Source organism: Mus pahari, chromosome 12, assembly GCF_900095145.1.
Source record: "Mus pahari chromosome 12, PAHARI_EIJ_v1.1, whole genome shotgun sequence".
Lineage (NCBI taxonomy): Eukaryota > Metazoa > Chordata > Mammalia > Rodentia > Muridae > Mus > Mus pahari.
In genome coordinates, this window is record NC_034601.1 from 26,200,454 (window position 1) to 26,212,644 (window position 12,191).

At 40.3% G+C, this 12,191-nt stretch overlaps 1 protein-coding gene across 1 annotated transcript in view; it reads right to left on the reverse strand.

The window, feature by feature from the left end:
* Positions 1–12,191, reverse strand: part of Acap2 (ArfGAP with coiled-coil, ankyrin repeat and PH domains 2) — a 109,228-nt gene that overhangs the window by 20,771 nt on the left and 76,266 nt on the right. Inside the window, exons 11-14 of the mRNA XM_029544762.1 lie at positions 11,793–11,813; positions 8,512–8,563; positions 6,400–6,500; positions 4,886–5,050 (exon numbers count right to left, since the gene is read on the reverse strand). Of these exons, the coding sequence (XP_029400622.1) occupies positions 4,886–5,050; positions 6,400–6,500; positions 8,512–8,563; positions 11,793–11,813 (339 nt within the window). The remainder of the gene's footprint in view (positions 1–4,885; positions 5,051–6,399; positions 6,501–8,511; positions 8,564–11,792; positions 11,814–12,191) is intronic.

Below are 12,191 nucleotides of genomic sequence, written 5' to 3' on the forward strand. Positions count from 1 at the left end.
TTCCGAAGGTCCTGAGTTCAAATCCCAGCAACCACATGGTGGCTCACAACCATCTGTAACAAGATCTGACACCCTCTTCTGGTGTGTCTAAAGATAGCTACAGTGTACTTAGATATAATAATGATCAATAAATAAATCTTTTTTTTTTTTTTTTTTTAATAAAAAAAGCTCTAGCCCATCAGTTAAGCACCTATTCCGACAGGCATTGTTCTGGGCACGGGAGACACGGAGGTTTAATGAACAGGCTTCCTCAATGAGGGGAAATGCTCACCCTGACAATTCGGTGATGACTGACACTGGACACATGAACAAGAGATGAGGGCAGAGGGGGAAGGCAGGATGGGAAACATGATATTACTGAGACCCAGTAATAAGATATGATCCTGGCACTTGGCAGGCTGAGGCAGGACGGTGATAATAAGCCGGGCCTTACCTGTACAGGAAGGCCCTCTCAAAAGAACAAAGAAAACCAAAAGAATAAAGTACTTTATGCCACAGTCTCCCCAAGTGTTAACTATAAGCAAGTTACTCTAATTACCACAGTTAATAGAAAAACTATGCTATGACACAGTAAAATGCTATAAAATATATCATTTTCATAGTGAACCAAAACCAAAACACAATACGCAAAAAGCTAAGTGCATGGCCACACCAATAATAAAGACTTTTTAATAAGCAATGGGCTACATGCAATAATCACCAGCCAAATTCCGAGACGTGGCTCTTGATTTTATGCATGTAAAGGTACAGTCTAAAGTCTTCATGTTTAAATATGTCCCACCCGGTACAATCCAGTACATTGGCACAGAAGCACCGTGGACAGAATTCGATTCTTGTTCGTCTTTCCTGAAAACAACCCAGCATTAGGGAGGGCTGAGCAACAAGACAATTCTGGGAATGTGGACTTCCCGCGGCATGTGAGGAGAGTAAGGAAAGCATCCACTTAAAGAACACAGCCTTGCGTGGGCCGCTGGATCCTACACAGGGTCAGGATGCCTGCATGGGACACATAAGTTGATTCCAGACACAAAAACAATGGCAGTAATGGATTATGACATATTGAATAAGAGAAAAGCACATAGGAACACAGCTAAAAATTTGTCACAAACTCAAATTCAACTGGGCAAGGAACAGAATATTTACAATTTCAAAGTACATCCCCCCCCCCCCAAATACACAGGTTAGAAGAGCACCTCACAATGGAAACATGGGACAGATAAATACTATGTGCCACTTCAAAGGGTGACCTGAGAACACAGTATTTACAGACAATGTTCTTCCCAAATATGTAAAACTCAGCTAAATAACTAGTCTGTGATTTTCAAACCTTTTGAAGTCAAAGGTCATACTAAGCCCAAAACCCTAACTACCCTGACCGAGGGAGATGTGACGAGACTAAGGCAGTTTCGCAGTTTCGCTGTAAAGAGCATTTCCAGGGCAATTTTTAAACACGAGGTATTTGGGGTTTGAACAGTGAAGACATATCAAGGACCATGGCTCCACTGTGAAGTTGGTCCCATGACTATGCAAGAGAGCTAGCTCATCCTAGGCTCATGGAAAATGCTCATTAAAACAGGAACTAGAGGCTGACAACTTACTCTCAAGCAGTGCAAGGGAAAGAAGGTACCTGTATTGTATGCAGAAATTTACAGATATTTGAGGTTTCAAAATTTTTTTTAAATATATCTGGTTATCAGAAGATGTTTGAACATCTTGTTAAAGTTAACAAACAGAATTATCATCTACGGAAAAGATCTCAGTACTTAAGGCAGAAATCATATTGGTTCATTCCCAATGTCTTTGATATGCTAATGTTTTGTTCCCAATAAGAGAGGCTAAGAGCTAAAAAGGCTTGCTTACTCAGGAAGCAGGGACATCCCAGGGTTCTCTCCCCAACCCCAGGCCAGTAAGGGACTATCTCCACACATGACTAAAAAACGAACGGAAACTCTTTCTCTATAGGAGTAAATGACAGTCCATAGATGGGGACCAGCTGAGAGATCAAAGGCAGGATGACGTAAATGCACGCGCACACACACGCACACACACTCACGAGCACACACACAAGCACAAACGCACACACACTCAGTGTGAAGAGACCCAGCACCCACTTCTCCCTGCCCATTCCTTGTGCCTGTGCAAGAGATCAGTGAATTGTCTTTTGGGAAAAGATCCTGTTGCTCAATACATAGTCCAAACTTAAGAAAATCGTATATTCAACAAAATCTTAACTATGTGTTCAGTATGTACTGTCAACTTACAATGAATGACTAGTGTATTATAAGAAAGCCAAGAAAAAACTTTTATAAAACAATTTTTTGTTTTTTGTTTTTTGTTTTCGAGACAGGGTTTTTCTGTGTAGCCCCTGTTGTCCTGGAACTCACTCTGTAGACCAGGCTGGCCTCAAACTCAGAAATCTGCCTGCCTCTGCCTCTGCCTCCCAAGTGCTGGGATTAAAGGCATGGGCCACCACTGCCTGGCTATAAACAACTCTTAATCTAGCTGTTTTATAGGATTATCTAAGGAAAAAGTTTGGGTTGTTTTTTTTTTTTTTTTTTTAAAACTCATGACTCAAGATACCGCCCTATGAGTCACGGAAGCCCAGAGGCACCCCAAATACCACAGACTGTGGTCACTGCTCTTGTCTGCCCGTAATAACTAGAGTCACTTGGGATGTGGAACAGAGAGATCAACCTCAAACTGACCAGGAAACTCGCTCCTTGCTGGCTGCCTTACAGAACGCCAGAGGTGCTGAGGAGAGAAGAGACAGCAACAGCCTTACCCCAGCATTGGACCTTGCATGCTAATGACACCAACTTGCTAGAAAAATGTGCCACTGTTACAATAATGGCATCGTGGTTTGGAGTCAACCAACTGCTTGCTGGATGAATCTCAGGCACTTGAAGGGATTTCACACTTGGTACTGTATACATGGTCAGAAGCCTATTACATGGGAGATCATAGGGTGTAGGGGAACCCATCCTTACTGTACTGCTAAATGGCCAGGCTGCAAACTGTTCTCCAAATGTTTATGCTTGTACTTGTGCTTTGTGTCAGCTAAGTTTCTTCTGCACCAACCAGCGGCTAACGCAGAGACTCAGAACTAAACAGAGTGCAGAATATAAACAACTTTGAGTGCTCAACTGTCTCAACCCCCCACCATCCAAGGCTCAGGGAAGAAGAGAGGGCTGCAATAACATCAGAGTCAGCAGACGGGGAGAAGAACTGTGAAGTACTCATATTAGACACGGCATGGTCACTGAATGCATCAACTCATGCAGCTGTGGTTACTCGCAGAAGACATGTTGAGGTCAAGCTAATGAAAATCCTTACGTGGATGACAGGTGAGACCACGGCCCAGCCTTCCCAGAGGCTGCCGAGGGAAGAAATGCTGTCCGTTGAGGGTGGTGCTCATGCCTCAAGAGTTAGCCACACCCACATACATACGGGCAGCACTAAATGAACTCAGAATTATTAACAACAAAAACATAAAGACAAAGAGAGGTGGGGTAGGGGTACTCCACTATGGGGTACTGGTGGGTGAATACAGTCCATATACATCATAAAAACGTACAGGATTTCTAAAGAATAAGAAAAGGATTATTTTAAAAGACAAAATAAATAAAAATAGTGATATCTGGTTCTCAACACCATTTAACTGTTTAGGCATGGGACTTTGCAAATGAGAAGTGAATGTTTAATTACACTTCTAGTACTACCATCATGAGAAAATAAAAGATTCAATAAACAATGAACAAAAAAAGGAATTCTTAAAAATTGAATAGATTCTCTCAGATTGGCAACATTCAAGAAAAGACAATAATACCAGCTCAGAAATCCCAGAAAGAGAATTGGAGAAAAGAAATAGGAAAGACCAGTAACCAGGAAAGCAACCCTGAAAACTAAAACCAAAAGAGCAGAAGAAACAACATAAGGTTATTTCTCCCTAGGCCCCACCCTCACAAAGGCAGGGCTTCTCTCTGTAGAGCAGTCTGTCCTGGAACTAACACACACACACACACACACACACTCTCTCTCTCTCTCTCTCTCTCTCTCTCTCTCTCTCTCTCTCTCTCTCTCTCTCTCTCTCCCTCGACTAGGCTAGTCTTGAACTCACAGAGGTCCACCTACCTCTGTCTCCCAAAAGCTGGGACTAAAGGAGCATTACTCAGCCATAATGCTGTTTCTTAAAAATAACTGTTTCCAACCTAAGACTTCTATACCTAGCTAAACTACCAGACAAATGTAAAGACAAAAAAAGCTCTATTCCAGAGAACAAAAAAAAAAAAATCACAAATTCCTCACTTTCTGGAAAATACTGAAGGAGGCCCTCAAGCTCTTAATTCAATAAGGAGGAACATATGGGTCAAGAGAAAGAAAGAAACATTTTTAAAAATGACTGTACAAGAAAGTTTCAAGTTAATAACTGTACTATGCTGACAGTTTGGGGGTACCTGGCCCAGAGACGATTCGGGTAATAGAAAATACTGAGGGCCCTCTTCACTAACATGTCTTTTTGCCAATATTCTCATCATTAGTATTCAACAACATCCAGGTAAGCTGCAGACGGAAGAAATTCCTTCTCTGAGACTGATCAGAACAGTGGTTTTCAACCTGTGGGTCACAACCTCTTTGGGAGGTACAAGTGGGAGCATCACAAATTCAAGGTCACCTTCAGCTACATAAGTGAGCCCCAAGCCAGCCTGGGCTACATGAACTGTCAAGAAAGGGAGATAAAAGAGAGAATGTAAGAAATGAAAACAAGTGGGTAAGGAAAGAAGGGGGGCATGCAGAAAGATAAACAAACAGAACCGAAATCCAAAATTTAAAACACCTCAATTTATAAAACATGTTCCATAAAAAGGATGCCATGACCATGTGTTACAAGTGAGATTTAAAACATTTAGCACTATCTCCTGTGATACTGACCAAACTTCTACTCACCTCTGATTCATCGCCCTTCTCTCTATAAGCAGTTGCAATACTGGTCTGAACAGCCTTAATCCAGGCCTGGCGAAGCTTTTCAGAATCTGCCTGGAGCATACAACTTCTAAAAGGAAACAGCATCATTTTGTCAGTCAGTCAGTAAGTTAGAAAAGGAAACAGCATCATTTTGTCAGTCAGTCAGTCAGTAAGTTAGAAAAGGAAACAGCGTCATTTTGTGTCAGTCAGTCAGTAAGTTAGAAAAGGAAACAGCATCATTTTGTCAGTCAGTCAGTAAGTTAGAAAAGGAAACAGCATCATTTTGTCAGACAATAAATTAGAAAAGGAAAATCCACACACATGTTTTCACTACGCTGTTCAGCACATCTTTAAAGAAGAATGTATGTGTATTAGTGCTTTGCCTGAATGTACGTCTGTGCACCACTGTGTGTGCGAGATGCCCTTGAAGGCCAAAGGAGAGTGTGAGAGAGACTCCAGGCCTGCAGTGTGTTCTGCAATGTGAACCCTGGTCCTCGGGAAGAGCGGCTAATGCTCATAACCAGTGAGCTGCCTCTCTAGCTGCCCAGTAGTAATTTTTTAGCAAAAAGTACTTTTAGATCGAAGAAGGGTTTGATTGTTCATCTATCTTTTGAACAAGTATGACTGAGACAAAATCAAGGTACAAATATAAAAACATTATCTCTTAAAAACAAATTACCTATCCCAAAACTTGAAAATTATAAATGATACAAATACAGTGACACACCCCTGTAATTCCATGTCTCAGAAGCTGGGAATGCTGAGTTCCAGGCCTGCCTAAGCTATTATAGAGCAATTTTTATGAAGTCAGACTGGACTGTATAAGGACACCCTCTCAAAGGGTGTGTGTGTACACACATGCTCTGTGTGTGTGTACACATGTGTTCTCTCATATTTTCTCCTTCCCTCTCCCCCTCTCTCCCCACAATGTAAGCTGAACATTTCTTTAAAAAAAAATTCGTACAAATTCCATGTGTCATACACTCTCAATTCAACATAATATCACAGAAGTTTCCCATACACCAGGCTTGGTGCCACAGACTTGTAATCCCAGCTACTCAAGAGGTTGAGTTAGGAGAGTGACAAGTTCTAGTCTTACTATCGTCAAGATATAGCAATAAAACTTACCAGTTTACATAGGAGCACATAAATAATGTTTACAGGAAGGATGAAGCTCAGTAATGGGCACTTTGCCTAACATGCTCACAACCTACTAAGGAAATAAGTAATCTCTGCAGATTTCAAAGAATATGATACACGAAGAAAAGCCATGTGAGTACTTGGATATAACATCTATGTTTGCTACTGGAAGTTATTTTCAAAACATTAATTCTATTACACTGAAATCAGAAACTGGAGTACTCAAATCTGGAAAAAATCTTTGAGACCAACTACAGAAACATAGAAACAGTTCTCAAATGCTTGCCAACATCTTACTTTGTTGGAGAGACGACCTCAAAGCAGAACCGCCGCTCGATGTCTTCGCAATGCTTCACTGTGCAGAGCCTGAGGTCTTCCACCACCACAGTGGGGCTGTCCTGCAGTGAAGAGGCAACTCAGGGTTACCAGCTCAACCTTCTGCACCACCAGCAGCAGCCATAACCTTCATACATACTCCAGGAAACAGCCTCTTTAAGGGATCTCTATTTTATCATATCATCACTATGTATAGAAGATATGCAGCTAACGGAGACGATTCTATAGCATTCATTTAATCTGTCTTATCAAACATGTAAATTGCATGCAATCATTTACAGAAAGGACTGGCCCTGAGCTTGCACTTAGTCAGTACTCAGGCCTCTCCTTATTGGTCCTCTATCAACTCATGCCCATTACACCATGGAGTCCCACTCACACACAGAAAAGCTACTTTCACTCCCAAGGAGAAACCTTTGAATCATTGTTTTAAATAGCCCAGAGAGAAACAAGATACTGGTACATGCTTCTTAAAATTCTTACAAGAAAGATAACAGATTTTATCATTTTCTAATTAAAATACTAGTACAAAAATCAGAAGAGAACACCAACAGGAACTCTAAGATTCACATGGGCCTGTAATAACCACAGCCATCTCACATTATGTGAAAAACAAGCCATCAGTTAGCAAATGCTTCTTTATTTCCAGTGTCTAGCACTCTCACAGCTGTCCCAGTACAGCTTCCCAGTACATAAAACCCCTTACCGTGCAATAGGCTCAAGCACAGCCTGACAGAGCAGGGTTCTCTGCAGGGTTCCCATTTCTTTTGCTAACAGCATGTTTTGATTTATGTCACTTTAAGGTGTTCTATACTACCACCACCTGTTCTTAGATAATGTATGTGTACTATAGGCACACTGTCTGCAGCCTCAGAATAGAACGATGGGTCGCCAGGTTACCCTGCAGCACGACTAACCAGCGGGATTAGTAAAATAAAGGGAATAATCTTGCTACACAAAACATGTCAAGTCCAGGAATTAAAACTTCAGAATTGGAGCAGGAAAGATGGCTTAGTGGTTAAGGGTGAACACTGCTCTTACAGTAGACAGGAGTTAGGGTCAGGCAGCTCACAACTGCCTATTAACTTCAATTCCAGCAGACCTGATGCCCTCTTCTAACCTCACAAGGGGCACTCAAGTATACAAATCTACATGCAAGACACAAACATATGGCATAATTAAGAATAAAAATAAAATCCTAATAAGAGATGGAGAGATGTCTCAGCAGTTAGGAGCACTGGCCTACGTTCAGAGGACCCAGGTTCGATTCCCAGCATCCAGTTCCCAGTTCCAGGGAATCTGAGGGCCACTTCTGGCCTTTGTGGGCACTGTATACATGGTATAAAGGCACACATGCAGGTAAAATACCCATACACATTCAAAGAAGCAAAGTGAAAAAATGTTTAAAAAAAAAAAAGAATCCATAATTGTAGGACCCAAGAAATGGCCCCACCTTGGGGGGGGGCACTTACTGCGCACAGAAGACCAGAGCTGGTTCATAGCACTCACGTTAGGTGGCCCACAACCACCTGTGACTCTCAGTCCAGGGGGATCAAACACCACAGGTCTCTGTGACTACCTGCACTCCCACGCACAGAGATATATCCATATGTACACATAACTGACACAAGGAAGAAGAGCACAAGCACGCAGGGCAGGGATGCAGGCCTTAACCCTCAACTCTGGAGGCAGAGGCTGACGGATCTCTGTGAGTGAGGCCAGCCCAGCGTAAACAGCGAGTCCCAGGCCAGCCAGGGCTGCACGGGCAACTGCCTTAAAAGAATAATCTGGTGCCTCTGAGGGCACTGCAGTCACACGTACAAGCTTGCAGTCAGACATACATGTACACACAAATGAAAATAATAGAATACAAATCACTATGCTTTGAAAGTCCAAGGTCACCAGCTCCTACTCCGCTTGTTACAGAAACCCAAACATAATACCAAGAAGCAATAATTTCGAGAGTTTTGCATGTGAATATTTATGGACTTCAGTATTCACAGAAACAAAGAGACAAAGAACTAAAACCAGAACTCACCGGCTTTCTGCTTTATTGCTTAATGAATCACCTACCTTAAACTTTTTCTGGTAAACCAACTGATTGTTCTGTATGGAGAACCAGCGTCTAAACAGAGAAAAGACAGTGAAGATCACACAGCTGCGGTCATGCAGAGCTGGGGACGCGCGGAGAGGGCACCGCTGCGATTTCATGACTGAGTGTCTGAGATGGCTACTGAAAACTCAGAATACACATCTTACGTCACAGGTTAGGGAAGACTTGCTGTTTTGGTTCATTTTATTCATAACTTTGTATCTTAACAAAAGCTTTTATTTTTTTCCTGCTAAGACCATATGATAACTATCTTTAGAATTCAAACATATAGTTTTATTTTTGAGGTACTCAAAATAATTAAAAATCTTTTCCCTCAAGTATCAGCATTTATGATATAGAAAACTTAACAATGAATAAAATGTCCATTTATAAAAGCAAAACATTAAGATAATGGTAATTTATTTTCAAACCTTCAGAAATTCAGCAAATGTTTGATTTGATCAGCGAAACAAGAGACTAATCACTTTGAACTCTATCAAAGAGGAGATGATCACAAACTTTATTTCAAAATACTTCTCAGAAAAATAATGTCATCACATACAATCCTCCCAACTGCCTATGTCTCTCCTCATTACTGTAAAGTTACTAGGAAAGCAATTTGCTTACAATGTTCTTTAGAAAATAAAGGCAGGAATGTAAGCCATGTCCACTAATTCTAATCCATTAAAGTAATAAAAGGAACTAAAGACATACCACAAAAAAAAAAAAAAAAATCACAGTCAAAAGCCATTCATAAAGAAGCAAAACTTCTCACCAAGCACAAAAAGTGAACAGTGTCTGGGTGGTTATTTGTAAATTAGTTTCATATGGGATGATGTTTTTAATTAGTTATTAATCTATTAGCAGATAGAGATTCTACCTTTTCATTGATACTAATACAAATTACTAGAAATTGTATTTAGGTGTTTTGATTTTCTATTTTCAAATTTTTGGTCATTTCTCCAAATCTGAGGAGACCAGAAGCCATCTTGGCGGTTTTTCTGCCTTGTACAGGTGGGGTAGGTTTCTTGCCACTTGAAGACATAACAAACCTTTTTCATTGAATGAGAGTTTTGTTAAATAAGCAACTAAACAAAACAAGGTGGGGTGCCACTGAACGCAAATCAACAGACCAGAAAAGGGAGAACTTCTAGGGTCTTGTGAGGGAACAGACAGGGTTAGAGATGTTAGAGGAAACTCCTACATACAGACCAGATGGCACAGCCTGCACGTGGATGACATGCAATGGAAACATTCTCTCAATCGGATTAAAGTCTTCTTCTTAAAACTCACTTGAGGAAGATGAATTACATCAGTAATAATGCATAGACTGTATATCATAGGAGTCCTCTTACATAGATTAGGGAAAACTAATTTTACTGAACAATGGTAAGATGTCCACATAACCATGTAAACTTTTCATGATTCTGAAGGCCACAAAATTATTTTTTCTTTTGACTTTGTCCATATCAGGGTAGCATTCCCTAGAAATGATGATGATGATGATGATGATGATGATGATGATGATGATGATGATGATGAGCTAGATAAAATGGTCTCTGTTTCACCAGGAACTATCCCTTCAACTATTAATCTTGTGGAACATATGTACTTCTGAAGTTCAGTTTCCCTGGCATTTATGTGCTTCTGGGTAACACTCATATCATCGGGTTTTGTAACATACTTAGAAATGACAATACGAAGTTCTCTGCATTTGTGTCCTCCTTAACAAAAATCTACTATGTCCTGGGTAGAGAAGAATGAATTACGAAGATGTGTCTGTCTGACATAATCTTCCTTTTACCACCACTAAAAGCACACATCTGACATCAACCAGAACTCTAGCTAGGTAACTAACCAAAGGGCATTCAGTTGATGTGATATACATCTAACGTGGGTATCTGGACAGTGTAGCGTGTGCTCTGTTGTGCATGTACATGTATGCACACACGTGGAGCCCAGAGGACAATTCTGGGGAACCGTCCAACTTCTCTGAGACACTTATCTCATGTTCACAAACTGGGCTACCCACGCTGCTCATCGAGTGCCACAGGCCGTATCTCTCCCTCTGCAGTGCTGGGATTATGAGCACAAGCTAACCCTGGCATTTGAGTGCTGGGATTATAAGCACAGGCTAACCCTGGCATCTGCACGTGGGCTCTGGGAAGTCAAATGCGGCCTCATATTTACAAGGCAAGCATTCAATTGACTGTGCTCTCTCTCCAACCCCTGAAAGAGAGGTTTAAATTGTTTTAATTGTGCCTATAAAATAATCCTGGTGACTCCTAATATTCCCAAGACAGAGAGAGTGTGATAAAAGCTCGTAGTCTAAGAATTAAATATGCACACAAATACTTAGCACTTGAAGCACTTGGTACAGAAAAATTTAAAGTACTACAAAAATTGCAACTAAGAGGCAAGTTTTGGAAATCACCGTACTAATGCAGTACAGTCTACAAGACTAAAAAGTGAAGCACAAAGTGTAAGACAGTTTCTAATTTCCTATGCAGGAAAGTAAGACACAGTTTGCATCTATCTCAAACTCAAGTATTTCAGTATAACTTAGACCAACATGCTACATTTATTTTTAAATAAATTAAATACGACTACCTACCAGGGAAAACTTCTAGGTGACAAACTTTGGGTCAAAAGGAAAAAGATATATTTGTAAAAATCAAATATATTTTACAATGTTTGATCTTAATATTAAAAATATCGGTAAAAGTCACAGTTCTAAATTTGAAGAAGCTTTATAACTAAAATGATATAAATCATGGGCTCATGCAGATACTCAGGATGTTGATAAACATATAATAGAGTGTAAGGCCTAATGCACTGTTTCATTTTCAACATCATTTGCTGTTTTCATGGGAAGAGAAGTGATAGAACAAAGAACACCTAGGCAGTGACAACATACTCTTTCAACAGAATCAGTGGTTACCTCAGGACTCATCACAGTTTGCTGCCTTGTGTCCCTCATAAAAACACAAGCCATAGGGCGCTCTGACCACTTGGTCTGCATCTACTGTGGCTAAGCACATCAACTGTCTGTTCCCAGTTCAAATCCACTGAGGACATGGGCAATTAAAAGGTGTAATTCTCTTCCTCAAATAAATGCTCATATCTTCTTTCCAGTTTAGAGGATCAAGAGATGGTTTTATCCATTGCAAGTAATCCAATTGAATGCGGGTTAATTAGGCACTTTCTCGTGCTTACAGAAGTGACTGGGTAAGAAGAGGAAGGGCAGGAAGCTATTTGGTACCTGATGTGATCGGGCTTTTTCCTGTCATGTGAAAAAATGGGGCAGGGTTAAAACAAAAGGGAAAGGTGTAAAAGAAAAGAAAACGCAAATGTGCAAATAAGCAAAGGACCAGCATGATACAAAAATAAGACAAAAATTAAAGAAATAAGCTTAGCTAATAATATAACAATGCACTCAACAGTATCTATGTGTTTGATTTATATAATATAAATACATGCAATTTGTAGCATTTCAATTCTTAAGAAACAGAAATACTTTGAAAATATCTGAATTATTATATTACTATTACCATATACATCTATTATGGTTTTCTACCTCTATGGTCATAACTAGAAAATACTACAGAGAGTATTGTGCCACACGTGAATAAGCTGTGTCTGGAAATTAAGAGGAAAATCA